The 14,107-nt window shown below is 46.8% G+C and overlaps 1 protein-coding gene across 1 annotated transcript in view; it reads right to left on the reverse strand.

Moving 5' to 3' along the window:
* LOC138663373 (oocyte zinc finger protein XlCOF8.4-like) overlaps positions 1 to 13,163 on the reverse strand; it is a 101,633-nt gene extending 88,470 nt beyond the window's left edge. The window contains exon 1 of the mRNA XM_069749553.1: positions 13,122 to 13,163. Coding sequence (XP_069605654.1) covers positions 13,122 to 13,148 — 27 coding nt within the window. The 5' untranslated portion in view covers positions 13,149 to 13,163. The remainder of the gene's footprint in view (positions 1 to 13,121) is intronic.
* Positions 13,164 to 14,107: the final 944 nt, after the last annotated feature.

Raw genomic sequence — 14,107 nt, forward strand, 5'->3', positions numbered from 1 at the left:
CTACGTTTCAAGGGAGAGTTAAACCCTCGCACATTGTGGGAAAGGACTCTACACATAGTAATATAGCCAGTTACTGCTAAACGATGAAGAGTCTTGGAGCTCCAACTCGATTTTCATCCCAGTAGACTGCGGCTGGATTGGATGACATCGACAGATATAACCATTTCTGTGGAGTCACAATAGGGAAGAGACATAACAAAGGGGGACAACAACATAAAACAAACAATAAAGAAGTGATAGGGTTAAAAACCCAAATTGTATGGTGATTTGGGGCTCCATATTAACCGGAGATCCAGATATAAGTTGGGCAGCAAGTGAAATGCCAGATTGCCAAACCCCTGTTTGAAAATGCTCTTTTAAGGGGAGAAAAAAAAGGGGGGGGGAAGATGGGGGAGCAGGGAAAGGAGGGAAGGAATGGAGAGGAAAGGTCGAGTTTAGGGAGGGGAAGGATGAAAACGGGGTGAGTGAGGGATAAAAGGGGGGAGAGGGGGGAGAAAATAGAAAGGAGGGGGGGGAGGGAGGTGAAAAGGGAAAAAGGAAGGAAAGGGGTGAGGAGAGAGGGAAAAGGGGGTAGGGGGGATGTGGGGGAATGGGAAAGGGGGATGAAGGGAAGGATGAGAGTAAGAGAGGAGGTGTAAGATAGAGCATATAGTATTTAACTCAGAATCGTTAATCAATGATAACTATGAAAAAACAACCTGCCACCTCCTGGTTTTGTCGACCCAAGGACCCGCCGGAAGGCCATAGTCTTTAGTTTCCGCAGGGACTAAATGAAAAACATGTTGACACTAATGTTATCAAACTTAGAAGAGTTCCAATTGTACACTACTTAAAACACATTTAGGTAACCCGGGTGTTCTGGCTCCTGGTTCTAGGAGTAGATATCCAGTCTTTAGTTGGACGTGGTTTCCGCTGTGGCTGAGGTAGGACAGCTTCAAGGATTGGAATTCCAGCGCGTTCAAGCGTTTTCCTGCCATCTTCCAAGGACCGGCAGACAAAAAACTCGTTGCCTTGTGAAAATGAAAGTGCGAAGGGGAATCCCCATCTATACTTAATTTTCATTGTCTGAAGCGCAGTCGTGGTTTAAGGGCCCGCCTCCTAGCCAGTGTAGATGGAGAGATATCAGCATACAGGTGAACTGAACCTGGCAGACCTGGCAGGGAGGTTAAGTGTCTGGTAGCAGCTAATATAAGATCTCTAGATTCCTCATAATGCATCTTGAGAACCACATCCCTAGAGAAGTCAGCAGTACGCGGTCTGCCCAGGGCCCTGTGTATTCTTGTGATGTGTAGTAAGGATGGGTCCAGGTCCGGCAATACTGTCTTAAACAGTACAGTAACTGAGTCTTTTAATGCCAGAATAGTTTCAGGGAGACCACGGACATGTATATTACTTCTGCGAGATCTATTCTCATAGTCCTCGCACTTTAATTCCAAATCTGCAATTCGTTCTGCGTGCTGTTTAATAGTTTCCTTATCCTCTTCTAGTGCCTCTGCTGTGACGTCCATTTTTTTCCTCCAGAGCGGAGGTGCGTTGGACTATATCCTGCAACTGCGTGGTAATAGTTTGCATAGCTGAGGTGAGCTCGGCTTTAAAAGTCTCCTGCAGCGTTTTGACTAGCACTGCTGTGGGGATAACATCTCCCTCAGCCGCTGTTGTTTGCCTCATTACTAGGCGGTGAGGGAGAGGTTGATGAGGGGGAAGTTGCACGGCCATCTTGCCTGCTTCACCGCTCACGAGGTCGGCTATTGTGCGGCTTACCGGCTGACTCGTGCTGCCTTTCTTTGGCATGTCAATCTGGACGGGTCCGCGAGGCAGCGGCAGTCCGTTCCAGGCGGGTATGTAGCAATTCCGGTGCTCTGTGGGGTAATATCAGCAGATCAGGCCGCGGAGCTCAGCAGAGCATGTCCGACTCAGTCAAAGTCCGCGCATGCGCCATCCATTTGATTTTTTTTAATTAAAAATTGGCTCCAATCTTTAGCTGACACCAAGTCGCGTTTGGAGAGCCCCTGTGTGCCTGAAGATTGGAGCTCCCCCACAAGTGACCCCATTTTGGAAACTAGACCACCCAAGGAACATATCTAGATGCATAGTGAGCACTTTGAACCCCCAGGTGCTTCATAAATTGATCCGTAAAATGAAAAAGTACTTTTTTTCACAAACAAAATGTTTAGCCTTAATTTTTTCATTTTCACATGGGCAAGAGGATAAAATGGATCCTAAAATTTGTTGGACAATTTCTCCTGAGTACACCGATACCTCATATGTGGGGGTAAACCACTGTTTGGGTGCACGGCCAGGCTCTGAAGGGAAGGAGCGCCATTTGACTTTTTGAATGAAAAATTAGCTCCAATTGTCAGTGGACACCATGTTGCGTTTGGAGGGCCCCTGTGTGCCTAAACATTGGAGCTCTCCCACAAGTGACCCCATTTTCGAAACTAGACCCCCCAAGGAACTTATTTAGATGCATAGTGAGCACTTTGAACCCCCAGGTGCTTCACAAATTAATCCATAAAAATGAAAAAGTACTTTTTTTTCACAAAAAAATTATTTTAGCCTCAATTTTTCCATTTTCACATAGGCAAAAGGATAAACTAAATCCTAAAATTTGTTGGGCAATTTCTCCTGAGTACACTGATATCTCATATGTGGGGTAAACCACTGTTTGGGTGCATGGTAAAACTCGGAAGGGAAGGAGCACCATTTGACTTTTTGAATGAAAAATTAGCTCCAATCGTTAGCGGACACCATGTCGCGTTTGGAGAACCCGTGTGCCTAAAAATTAGAGTTCCCCCACAAGTGACCCCATTTTGGAAACTAGACCTCCCTAGGAACTAACCTAGATGTGTGGTGAGCACGTTTTACCCCCAAGTGCTTCACAGAAGTTTATAAGGCAGAGCCGTGAAAATAAAAAATCTTTTTTTTCCTCAAAAATGATTTTTTAGTCCGCAATTTTTTATTTTCTCAACAGTAACAGGAGAAATTGGACCCCAAAAGTTGTTATCCAGTTTGTCCTGAGTTCGATGGTACCCCATATGTGGAGGTAAACTACTATTTGGGCACACGTCGGGGCTCGGAAGGGAAATAGTGACGTTTTGAAATGCAGACTTTGATGGAATGGTCTGCGGGCGTCACGTTGCGTTTGCAGAGCCCCGATGTGCCTAAACAGTAGAAACCCCCCACAAGTGACCCCATTTTGGAAACTAGACCCCCCAAGGAACTTATCTAGTTGTATGGTGAGCACTTTGAACCCCCAAGTGCTTCACAGAAGTTTATAATGCAGAGCCGTGAAAACACAAAATCATTTTTTTCCCCACAAAAATATTTAGCCCCCAATTTTTTATTTTCCCAAGGGTAACAGGAGAAATTAGATCCCCAAAATTGTTGTGCAATTTTTCCTGAGTACGCTTATGCCCCATATGTTTGGGTAAACCACTGTTTGGGCACACGTCGGGGCTCGGGAGGGAGGGAGCACCATTTGACTTTTTGAACGCAAGATTGGCTGGAATCAATGGTGGTACCATGTCACGTTTGGGACCCCCTGATGTGCCTACACAGTGGAAACCCCTCAATTCTAACTCAAACACTAACCCCAACACATGCCTAAACTTAATCCCAACCATAACCCTAACCGCAACTCTAACCCCAACACACCCCTAGCCCTAATCCCAACCCTAACCCTAACCACAAGCCTAACCCTAACCCCAACACACCGCTAACCCTAATCTTATCCCTAATTCCAATTCCAACCCTAATCCCAACCCTAACTCTATTTCCAACCCAAACCCTAAAGCTATGTGCCCACGTTGCAGATTTGTGTGCGGATTTTTCCGCACCGTTTTTGACCTGTGGATTTACCGCGGATTTCCTGCGTTTTTTGTGCGGATTTCACCTGCGGTTTTACACCTGCAGAATCCTATTGAGGAGAAGGTGTAAAACGCTGTGAAATCCGCACAAAGAATTGACATGCTGTGGAAAATATAACTCAGCGGATTTGGTTTTCCATAGGTTTACATGGTACTGTACACCGCATGGAAAACTGCTGCCAATCCTCAGCCAAATCCACACTGTGCGCACATACCCTAATTCCAACCCTAACCCTAATTCTAACCCTAACCCTAATTCTAACCCTAATCCTAACGTCAAACCTAATTCTAACCCTAATCCTAATTCTAACCCTAGTGGAAAAAAAATATATTTTGTTTATTTTTTGATGTTCCCTACCTGTAGGGGTGATAAACGGGGGGGGGGGGCTATTTACTATTTTTTTTTTATTTTGATCACAGTGATGTGATCAAAATGAATGAACAAATCTGCAGGCCGGCAGATTCGGCGGGCGTACTGTACGCGCATGCGCCCGCCATTTTGGAAGATGGCAGCACCCATACTAGAAGCCGGACGGACACCGGGAGGGACCCCGGAACTCCGGAGGTGCGGGATCGGACAGCGGGGGGGGGGATGGCACCGGACAGGACGGAGGGGAGAGGAGGGTGCGGAGGACAGAACGGAGGGGTAGGAAAGAATGACAGCGGCCGCAGATCGCCGCTGTCAGACAGTGGCGGGGTCAGTTCGGGGTCTCAGCCGTGGCCGATGATATTGCAGCATTGGCCATGGCTGGATTGCAATATTTCACCAAGTTCCATTGGTGAAATATTACAAATTGCACTAATTGGCTGTTTCACTTTCAACAGCCAATCAGAGCAATCGTAGCCACGTGGGGCCAAAGCCACCCCCCTGGGCTGAAGTACCACTCCCCCTTTTCCTGTAGGTTGGGTGAAATTGGAATTAACCCTTTCACCCGACCTGCAGGAACGCGATCATTCTATGACGCAGCATATGCGTCACAGGTCGGATTGGCACCGACTTTCATGACGCATACGCTGTGTCACAAGTCGGGAAGGGGTTAATTTGATGTCCCTATAATTCCTGATATTTAAAAAAAAACACACACTACTCAGCCAACCCAGTTTCTGAGGTGCGCTGCTCTGGTCTGTGCGCTCTGAGTACTGAGACTCCATACTACAGGTGTGATATAGTGACATCATTGTGCCTGCAGTGCACGGAGTCTTAGACTCACAGGCGAAGGCTGAATGGTGGATCACGAGCTTTTCACTCCCTGATTCACTAATCTATTCAGCGGTATCACCGTCATGGGAATGTGGATATCGCTGAAATTGTGATGATGGAAAGGAGAGGGTAACCAATACCACACCCCACCGAGCCCTGTCAATTCATAGGCATCCTAGTAACCAAGTGAGCTACCTTTATGGATGACACACTCCTGCCAACTAGTGTATGGTAAATATCTCATAGATCCTGGGTTCATTAGTATTTGCACCAAGAATGAGGCTAAGTGAGTATTATATTAATTGTCGGTGTTCAGAGGTAGTCCGTGAGGTGGATGATACCATATTATGCATGTAGGGAGCATTAGAAAGTGGGGGGATAGCAGTACTGTGGGGACATTATACTGTGTGTTGGGGTATGGCGGTACTGTGGGAAGATTATACTGTGTGTGGTGGGATAATGGTACTGTAGGAACATTATGCTGTGTGTGGTGGGATGATGGCACTGTGAAAAGAGTATACTGTGTGTTGGGGTATAGTGGTACTGTAGGAACATTATACTGTGTGTGGGGGGTATGGCAGTACTATGAGAAGATTATACTGTGTGTGGTGGGATGGAGGTACTGTAGGAACATTATACTGTGTGTGGGGGTATGGTGGTACTATGAGAAGATTATACTGTGCGTGGGGGTATAGCGGTACTGTGAGAACATTATGCTGTGTGTGGGGGTATGGCGGTACTATGTGAAGATTATATTGTGTGTGGTGGGATGGAGGTACTGTAGGAACATTATACTGTGTGTGGGGGTATAGCGGTACTGTAAAAACATTATACTGTGTGTGGGAGTATGGCGGTACTATGAGAAGATTATACTGTGTGTGGTGGGATGGAGGTACTGTGGGAACATTATACTGTGTGTGGGGGTATAGCGGTACTGCAAGAACATTATACTGTGTGTGGGAGTATGGTGGTACTATGAGAAGATTATACTGTGTGTGGTGGGATGGAGGTACTGTAGGATCATTATACTGTGTGTGGGGGTATGGCGGTACTATGAAAAGATTATACTGTGTTTGATGGGATTTAAGTACTGTAGGAACATTATACTGTGTGTGGGGGTATGGAGGTACTGTGGGAACATTATACTGTGTGTGGGGGTATGGCGGTACTATGAGAAGATTATACTGTGTGTGGTGGGATGGAGGTACTGTAGGAACATTATACTGTTTGTTGGGGTATGGCGGTACTATGAAAAGATTATACTGTGTTTGATGGGATGGAGGTACTGTAGGAACATTATACTGTGTGTGGGGGTATGGAGGTACTGTGGGAACATTATACTGTGTGTGTGGGTATTGCAGTACTATGAGAAGATTATACTGTGTGTGGTGGGATGGCGGTACTGTAGGAACATTATACTGTGTGTGGGGGTATGGAGGTACTGTAGGAACATTATACTGTGTGTGGGGGTATGGCGGTACTATGAGAAGATTATACTGTGTGTGGGGGTATGGAGGTACTGTAGGAACATTATACTGTGTGTGGGGGTATGGAGGTACTGTAGGAACATTATACTGTGTGTGGGGGTATGGCGGTACTGTGAAAATACCTTTTTTACAAGAGATGCCAGTACTGTGGAAACATTATACTGTGTGAGCGGCATCATATATATTGCATAAAGGGTGTAAAAAGGAGTGTCATAAAAAAGACTCCTCAGGGCTGTGCTGCATTTGTACAAAGACTGCTATCTGCCGTCCAGATGGGACCATGTGAAATCAATGGGAAGAGGGAGGTTTCAGGAAGGGTCTAGATGGTGCACCTGGTCAGGAGACCTTGATGATGCAGGTTACTGATATTATAAAGGCCAGAGCCCCAAAGGCAGAACAGATTTGGCGCCAAGGAAAGGAGTGTGTTACGAACAGGTAATTCAGAACCACAATGGACCTTGAAGTTCAGAGCACACAAAGTGACCTGACATTTACCAAAAACATAGGACGAGCTCTGAGACGTGGAAACTCTGCTGACCGCAATCCCTAATCCTATCACACCACACTAGAGGTAGCCGTGGATTGCGCCTAACGCTCCCTATGCAACTCGGCACAGCCTGAGAAACTAACTAGCCCTGAAGATAGAAAAATAAGCCTACCTTGCCTCAGAGAAATGCCCCAAAGGAAAAGGCAGCCCCCCACATATAATGACTGTGAGTAAAGATGAAATACAAACACAGAGATGAAATAGATTTAGCAAAGTGAGGCCCGACTTACTGAATAGACCGAGGATAGGAAAGATAGCTTTGCAGTCAACACAAAAACCTACAAACAACCACGCAGAGGGGCAAAAAGACCCTCCGCACCGACTAACGGTACGGAGGTGCTCCCTCTGCATCTCAGAGCTTCCAGCAAGCAAGAAAAACCAATATAGCAAGCTGGAAAGAAAATATAGCAAACAAAAATAACACAAGCAGAACTTAGCTTATGCAGGATAGACAGGCCACAGGAACGATCCAGGAGGAAGCAAGACCAATACTAGAACATTGACTGGAGGCCAGGATCAAAGCACCAGGTGGAGTTAAATAGAGCAGCACCTAACGACTTAACCTCATCACCTGAGGAAGGAAACTCAGAAGCCGCAGTACCACTCTCATCCACCAAAGGAAGCTTATAGACAGAACCAGCCGCAGTACCACTCACGACCACAGGAGGGAGCTTGGCCACAGAATTCACAACAGTACCCCCCCCTTGAGGAGGGGTCACCGAACCCTCACCAGAGCCCCCAGGCCGACCAGGATGAGCCACATGAAAGGCACGAACCAGATCGGCAGCATGGACATCAGAGGCAAAGACCCAGGAATTATCTTCCTGACCATAACCTTTCCACTTAACCAGATACTGGAGTTTCCGTCTCGAAACACGAGAATCCAAAATCTTCTCCACAATATACTCCAATTCCCTTTCAACGAAAACCGGAGCAGGAGGATCAATAGATGGAACCACAAGTGCCACGTATCTCCACAACAATGACCTATGGAACACGTTATGGATGGAAAAAGAAGCCGGAAGAGTCAAACGAAAAGACACAGGATTAAGAACCTCAGAAATCCTATATGGACCAATCAAACGAGGCTTAAATTTAGGAGAGGAAACCTTCATAGGAATATAACGAGATGACAACCAAACCAAATCGCCAACACGAAGTCGGGGACCCACACAGCGCCTGCGGTTAGCAAAACGTTGAGCCTTCTCCTGGGACAAAGTCAAATTGTCCACTACATGAGTCCAAATCTGCTGCAACCTATCCACCACAGTATCCACACCAGGACAGTCCGAAGACTCAACCTGCCCTGAAGAGAAACGAGGGTGGAACCCAGAATTGCAGAAAAACGGCAAAACCAAAGTAGCTGAGCTGGCCCGATTATTAAGGGCGAACTCAGCCAAAGGCAAAAAGGACACCCAATCATCCTGATCAGCAGAAACAAAGCATCTCAGATATGTTTCCAAGGTCTGATTGGTTCGTTCAGTCTGGCCATTTGTCTGAGGATGGAAAGCCGAGGAAAAAGACAAATCAATGCCCATTCTAGCACAAAAGGCTCGCCAAAACCTCGAAACAAACTGGGAACCTCTGTCAGAAACGATGTTCTCTGGAATGCCATGTAAACGAACCACATGCTGAAAAAACAATGGCACCAAATCAGAGGAAGAAGGCAATTTAGACAAGGGCACCAAATGGACCATCTTAGAGAAGCGATCACACACCACCCAAATGACCGACATTCTTTGAGAGACGGGGAGATCCGAAATAAAATCCATAGAGATATGTGTCCAAGGCCTCTTCGGGACCGGCAAGGGCAAAAGCAACCCACTGGCACGAGAACAGCAGGGCTTAGCCCGAGCACAAATCCCACAGGACTGCACAAAAGAACGCACATCCCGCGACAGAGACGGCCACCAAAAGGATCTAGCCACCAAATCTCTGGTACCAAAGATTCCAGGATGACCAGCCAACACCGAACAATGAACCTCAGAGATAACTTTATTCGTCCACCTATCAGGGACAAACAGTTTCTCCGCTGGGCAACGGTCAGGTCTATTAGCCTGAAATTTTTGCAGCACCCGCCGCAAATCAGGGGAGATGGCAGATAAAATTACCCCCTCTTTGAGAATACCCGCCGGCTCAGACAAACCCGGAGAATCGGGCACAAAACTCCTAGACAGGGCATCCGCCTTCACATTTTTAGAGCCCGGAAGGTACGAAACCACAAAGTCAAAACGGGAGAAAAACAGCAACCAACGAGCCTGTCTAGGATCCAACCGTTTGGCAGACTCGAGATAAGTCAAGTTTTTGTGATCAGTCAAGACCACCACGCGATGCTTAGCTCCTTCAAGCCAATGACGCCACTCCTCGAATGCCCACTTCATGGCTAGCAACTCTCGATTGCCAACATCATAATTTCGCTCAGCAGGCGAAAATTTCCTGGAAAAGAAGGCGCATGGTTTCATCGCCGAGCAATCAGAACTTCTCTGCAACAAAACAGCCCCTGCTCCAATTTCAGAAGCATCAACCTCGACCTGGAACGGAAGCAAAACATCTGGTTGGCACAACACAGGGGCAGATGAAAAATGACGCTTCAGCTCCTGAAAAGCTTCCACAGCAGCAGAAGACCAATTGACCACATCAGCACCCTTCTTGGTTAAATCAGTCAACGGTTTAGCAATACTAGAAAAATTATTGATGAAGCGACGATAAAAATTAGCAAAGCCCAGGAACTTCTGCAGACTCTTCAGAGATGTTGGCTGAGTCCAATCAAAAATGGCCTTAACTTTAACAGGGTCCATCTCGATAGTAGAAGGAGAAAAAATGAACCCCAAAAATGAAACCTTCTGAACACCAAAGAGACACTTTGACCCCTTCACAAACAAAGAATTAGCACGCAGGACCTGGAACACCATTCTGACCTGCTTCACATGAGACTCCCAATCATCCGAGAAGACCAAAATATCATCGAAGTATACAATCAGGAATTTATCCAGGTACTCTCGGAAGATGTCATGCATAAAGGACTGAAACACTGATGGAGCATTAGAAAGCCCGAATGGCATAACCAGGTACTCAAAATGGCCTTCGGGCGTATTAAATGCTGTTTTCCATTCATCGCCCCGTTTAATACGCACAAGATTATACGCACCACGAAGATCTATCTTGGTGAACCAACTAGCCCCCTTAATCCGAGCAAACAAATCAGACAGCAGCGGCAAGGGGTGCTGAAATTTGACCGTAATTTTATTTAGAAGGCGGTAATCAATACAAGGTCTCAGCGAACCATCCTTCTTGGCCACAAAAAAGAACCCCGCTCCCAATGGCGACGACGACGGGCGAATATGACCCTTCTCCAAAGACTCCTTCACGTAACTCCGCATAGCGGCGTGCTCAGGTACAGATAAATTAAACAGTCGACCCTTAGGAAACTTACTACCAGGAATCAAATCGATAGCACAATCACAATCCCTATGCGGAGGTAGGGCATTGGACTTGGGCTCATCGAATACATCCCGGTAATCAGACAAGAACTCTGGGACCTCAGAAGGGGTGGATGATGAGATAGACAGAAATGGAGCATCACCATGTACCCCCTGAAAACCCCAGCTGGACACAGACATTGATTTCCAATCTAATACTGGGTTATGGACTTGTAGCCATGGCAACCCCAACACGACCACATCATGCAGATTATGCAACACCAGAAAGCGAATATCCTCCTGGTGCGCAGGAGCCATGCACATGGTCAGCTGGGTCCAATACTGAGGCTTATTCTTGGCCAAAGGCGTAGCATCAATTCCTCTCAATGGAATAAGACACTGCAAGGGCTCCAAGACAAACCCACAGCGCCTAGCAAACTCCAAGTCCATCAAATTCAGGGCAGCGCCTGAATCCACAAATGCCATGACAGAATAGGAAGACAAAGAGCAGATCAAAGTAACGGACAAAAGAAATTTCGACTGTACCGTACTAATGGTGGCGGACCTGGCGAACCGCTTAGTGCGCTTAGGACAATCGGAGATAGCATGAGTGGAATCACCACAGTAGAAACACAGCCCATTCTGACGTCTGTGTTCTTGCCTTTCAGCTCTGGTCAACGTCCTATCGCACTGCATAGGCTCAGGTTTATGCTCAGATAATACCGCCAAATGGTGCACAGATTTACGCTCACGCAAGCGTCGACCGATCTGAATGGCCAAAGACATAGACTCATTCAGACCAGCAGGCATAGGAAATCCCACCATGACATCCTTAAGGGCTTCAGAGAGACCCTTTCTGAAAATAGCTGCCAGCGGACATTCATTCCATTGAGTGAGCACGGACCACTTTCTAAACTTCTGACAATAAATCTCTATCTCATCCTGACCCTGACACAGAGCCAGCAAATTTTTCTCTGCCTGATCCACTGAATTAGGTTCGTCGTAAAGCAATCTGAGCGCCAGAAAAAACGCATCAATATTACATAATGCAGGATCTCCTGGCGCAAGGGAAAATGCCCAGTCTTGAGGGTCGCCACGTAATAAAGAAATAATGATTTTAACTTGTTGAACTGGGTCACCAGAGGAGCGGGGTTTCAAAGCCAGAAATAGTTTACAATTATTTTTAAAATTCAAAAACTTAGCTCTATCTCCAGAAAACAACTCAGGAATAGGAATTCTAGGCTCCAACACAGGATTCCGAACCACTAAATCTTGACTGCTCTGTACTCTTATAGTGAGATTATCCATCAAAGAGGACAGACCCTGAATGTCCATGTCCACACCTGTGTTCTGAACCACCCTGATGTAAAGGGGAAAAGAAAGACAGAACACAGTGCAAAGAAAAAAAAATGGTCTCAGAACTTCTCTTTTCCCTCTATTGAGAAGCATTAGTACTTTGGGCCTCCAGTACTGTTATGAACAGGTAATTCAGAAACACAATGGACTTTGAAGTTCAGAGCACACAAAGTGACCTGACATTTACCAAAAACATAGGACGAGCTCTGAGACGTGGAAACTCTGCTGACCGCAATCCCTAATCCTATCACACCACACTAGAGGTAGCCGTGGATTGCGCCTAACGCTCCCTATGCAACTCGGCACAGCCTGAGAAACTAACTAGCCCTGAAGATAGAAAAATAAGCCTACCTTGCCTCAGAGAAATGCCCCAAAGGAAAAGGCAGCCCCCCACATATAATGACTGTGAGTAAAGATGAAATACAAACACAGAGATGAAATAGATTTAGCAAAGTGAGGCCCGACTTACTGAATAGACCGAGGATAGGAAAGATAGCTTTGCAGTCAACACAAAAACCTACAAACAACCACGCAGAGGGGCAAAAAGACCCTCCGCACCGACTAACGGTACGGAGGTGCTCCCTCTGCGTCTCAGAGCTTCCAGCAAGCAAGAAAAACCAATATAGCAAGCTGGAAAGAAAATATAGCAAACAAAAATAACACAAGCAGAACTTAGCTTATGCAGGATAGACAGGCCACAGGAACGATCCAGGAGGAAGCAAGACCAATACTAGAACATTGACTGGAGGCCAGGATCAAAGCACCAGGTGGAGTTAAATAGAGCAGCACCTAACGACTTAACCTCATCACCTGAGGAAGGAAACTCAGAAGCCGCAGTACCACTCTCATCCACCAAAGGAAGCTTATAGACAGAACCAGCCGCAGTACCACTCACGACCACAGGAGGGAGCTTGGCCACAGAATTCACAACAGGAGTGCGGGGAAGAATCTGAGGTACCAGCTCATGGTAAAGTGCCCGAGGCAGCTGGTTGTGGGGCAGAACCCTGCTTACAGGGGCATAATGGGGGCATTACACTGTGTGGGGGCCAAGAAAGGGGCCCTGTACTAGGAGAACAATCCGTTCCCTCACTTCCTGTCTTCCATAGTTGGGTCGTATGTATCTATTACAGGAAACAGAACAAAAACGTTATGATTCTTATAAAGAGGCAACAACAACCCCAAAAGAGTCACAGTGCAGAAGGAGTTAATGTCCCCCGCGCTCAGTAATGGGGAATCTCAACCTACCTCCACCTGCAGAGCCGCACTCCACATATATGGCTGCTCCGTGCGCACAGGACCTGTGATGAGGTCACAGGAGGGAGGAGTCAGGGGTCACATGATCAGGGGCCTCAGTGTATGATATCCGCAGTGTAGACCCTACATGGAATCTTCTCCTCAGTCAGTGACGTTTCCGCCATTATTTCCCCTCACTACTGGCACAATTACCCCGCGCCGCCTTTTCTACACAGTGTTATGTGTGGAATGTAACGTGTGATTTCTCTGGAGACAAATAGACCCCACACATGAGGGAATTATCGCCAGTTACCGGACGTCTACTATATGGCGGCATATGATTGTGCTATCGACTCCATACCAGTAGCTAAAATGCCGAAATCTTGTTTATTTAACCCCTCCCAGTGTCCGGCTAAGGGCTGTTTTCCACTTGCGAGATAAACATCCGTGTCTCGCATGTGGAAACGAAGCTCTGGCGCCGGCAATCCAGAGCGGAGCGTGCGGCTCAATGTGTTGCTATGCAGCCGCCCACTCTGCTCTGGATTGCCGGCGCCAGAGCTTCGTTTCCACATGCGAGACACGGATGTGTATCTCGCAAGTGGAAAGCAGCCCTAAGGGTCATATACGGCCATGCACCTCTCCAGTCGCTGAGGGGTTTTTGTTAATAGGATGGAGGGCTCCTCTCCCTTATGTACCAGTTTGTCACTGTAAACCTGTTTACTGTAAACGATATCTATAACCCAGTATGTAACCCCTTTCTCATGTACAGCACCATGGAATTAATGGTGCTATATAAATTAATAATAATAATCTTGCCACATGTATGCAATCCTTGAGCAGCCGGTCGAGGGTGAATACTGCTGTGCGAGATGTGAGCACGTTGAGCATTTGGAAGTCCAGATTCTGAATCTAAATGTGCAGCTGGCAACACTGAGATCCATTGACAATATGGAGAGGAGTCTTCTGCTCACAGAGCAGACGCTCAATGGGATAGATGA

Source organism: Ranitomeya imitator, chromosome 2, assembly GCF_032444005.1.
Source record: "Ranitomeya imitator isolate aRanImi1 chromosome 2, aRanImi1.pri, whole genome shotgun sequence".
NCBI classification, from domain to species: domain Eukaryota; kingdom Metazoa; phylum Chordata; class Amphibia; order Anura; family Dendrobatidae; genus Ranitomeya; species Ranitomeya imitator.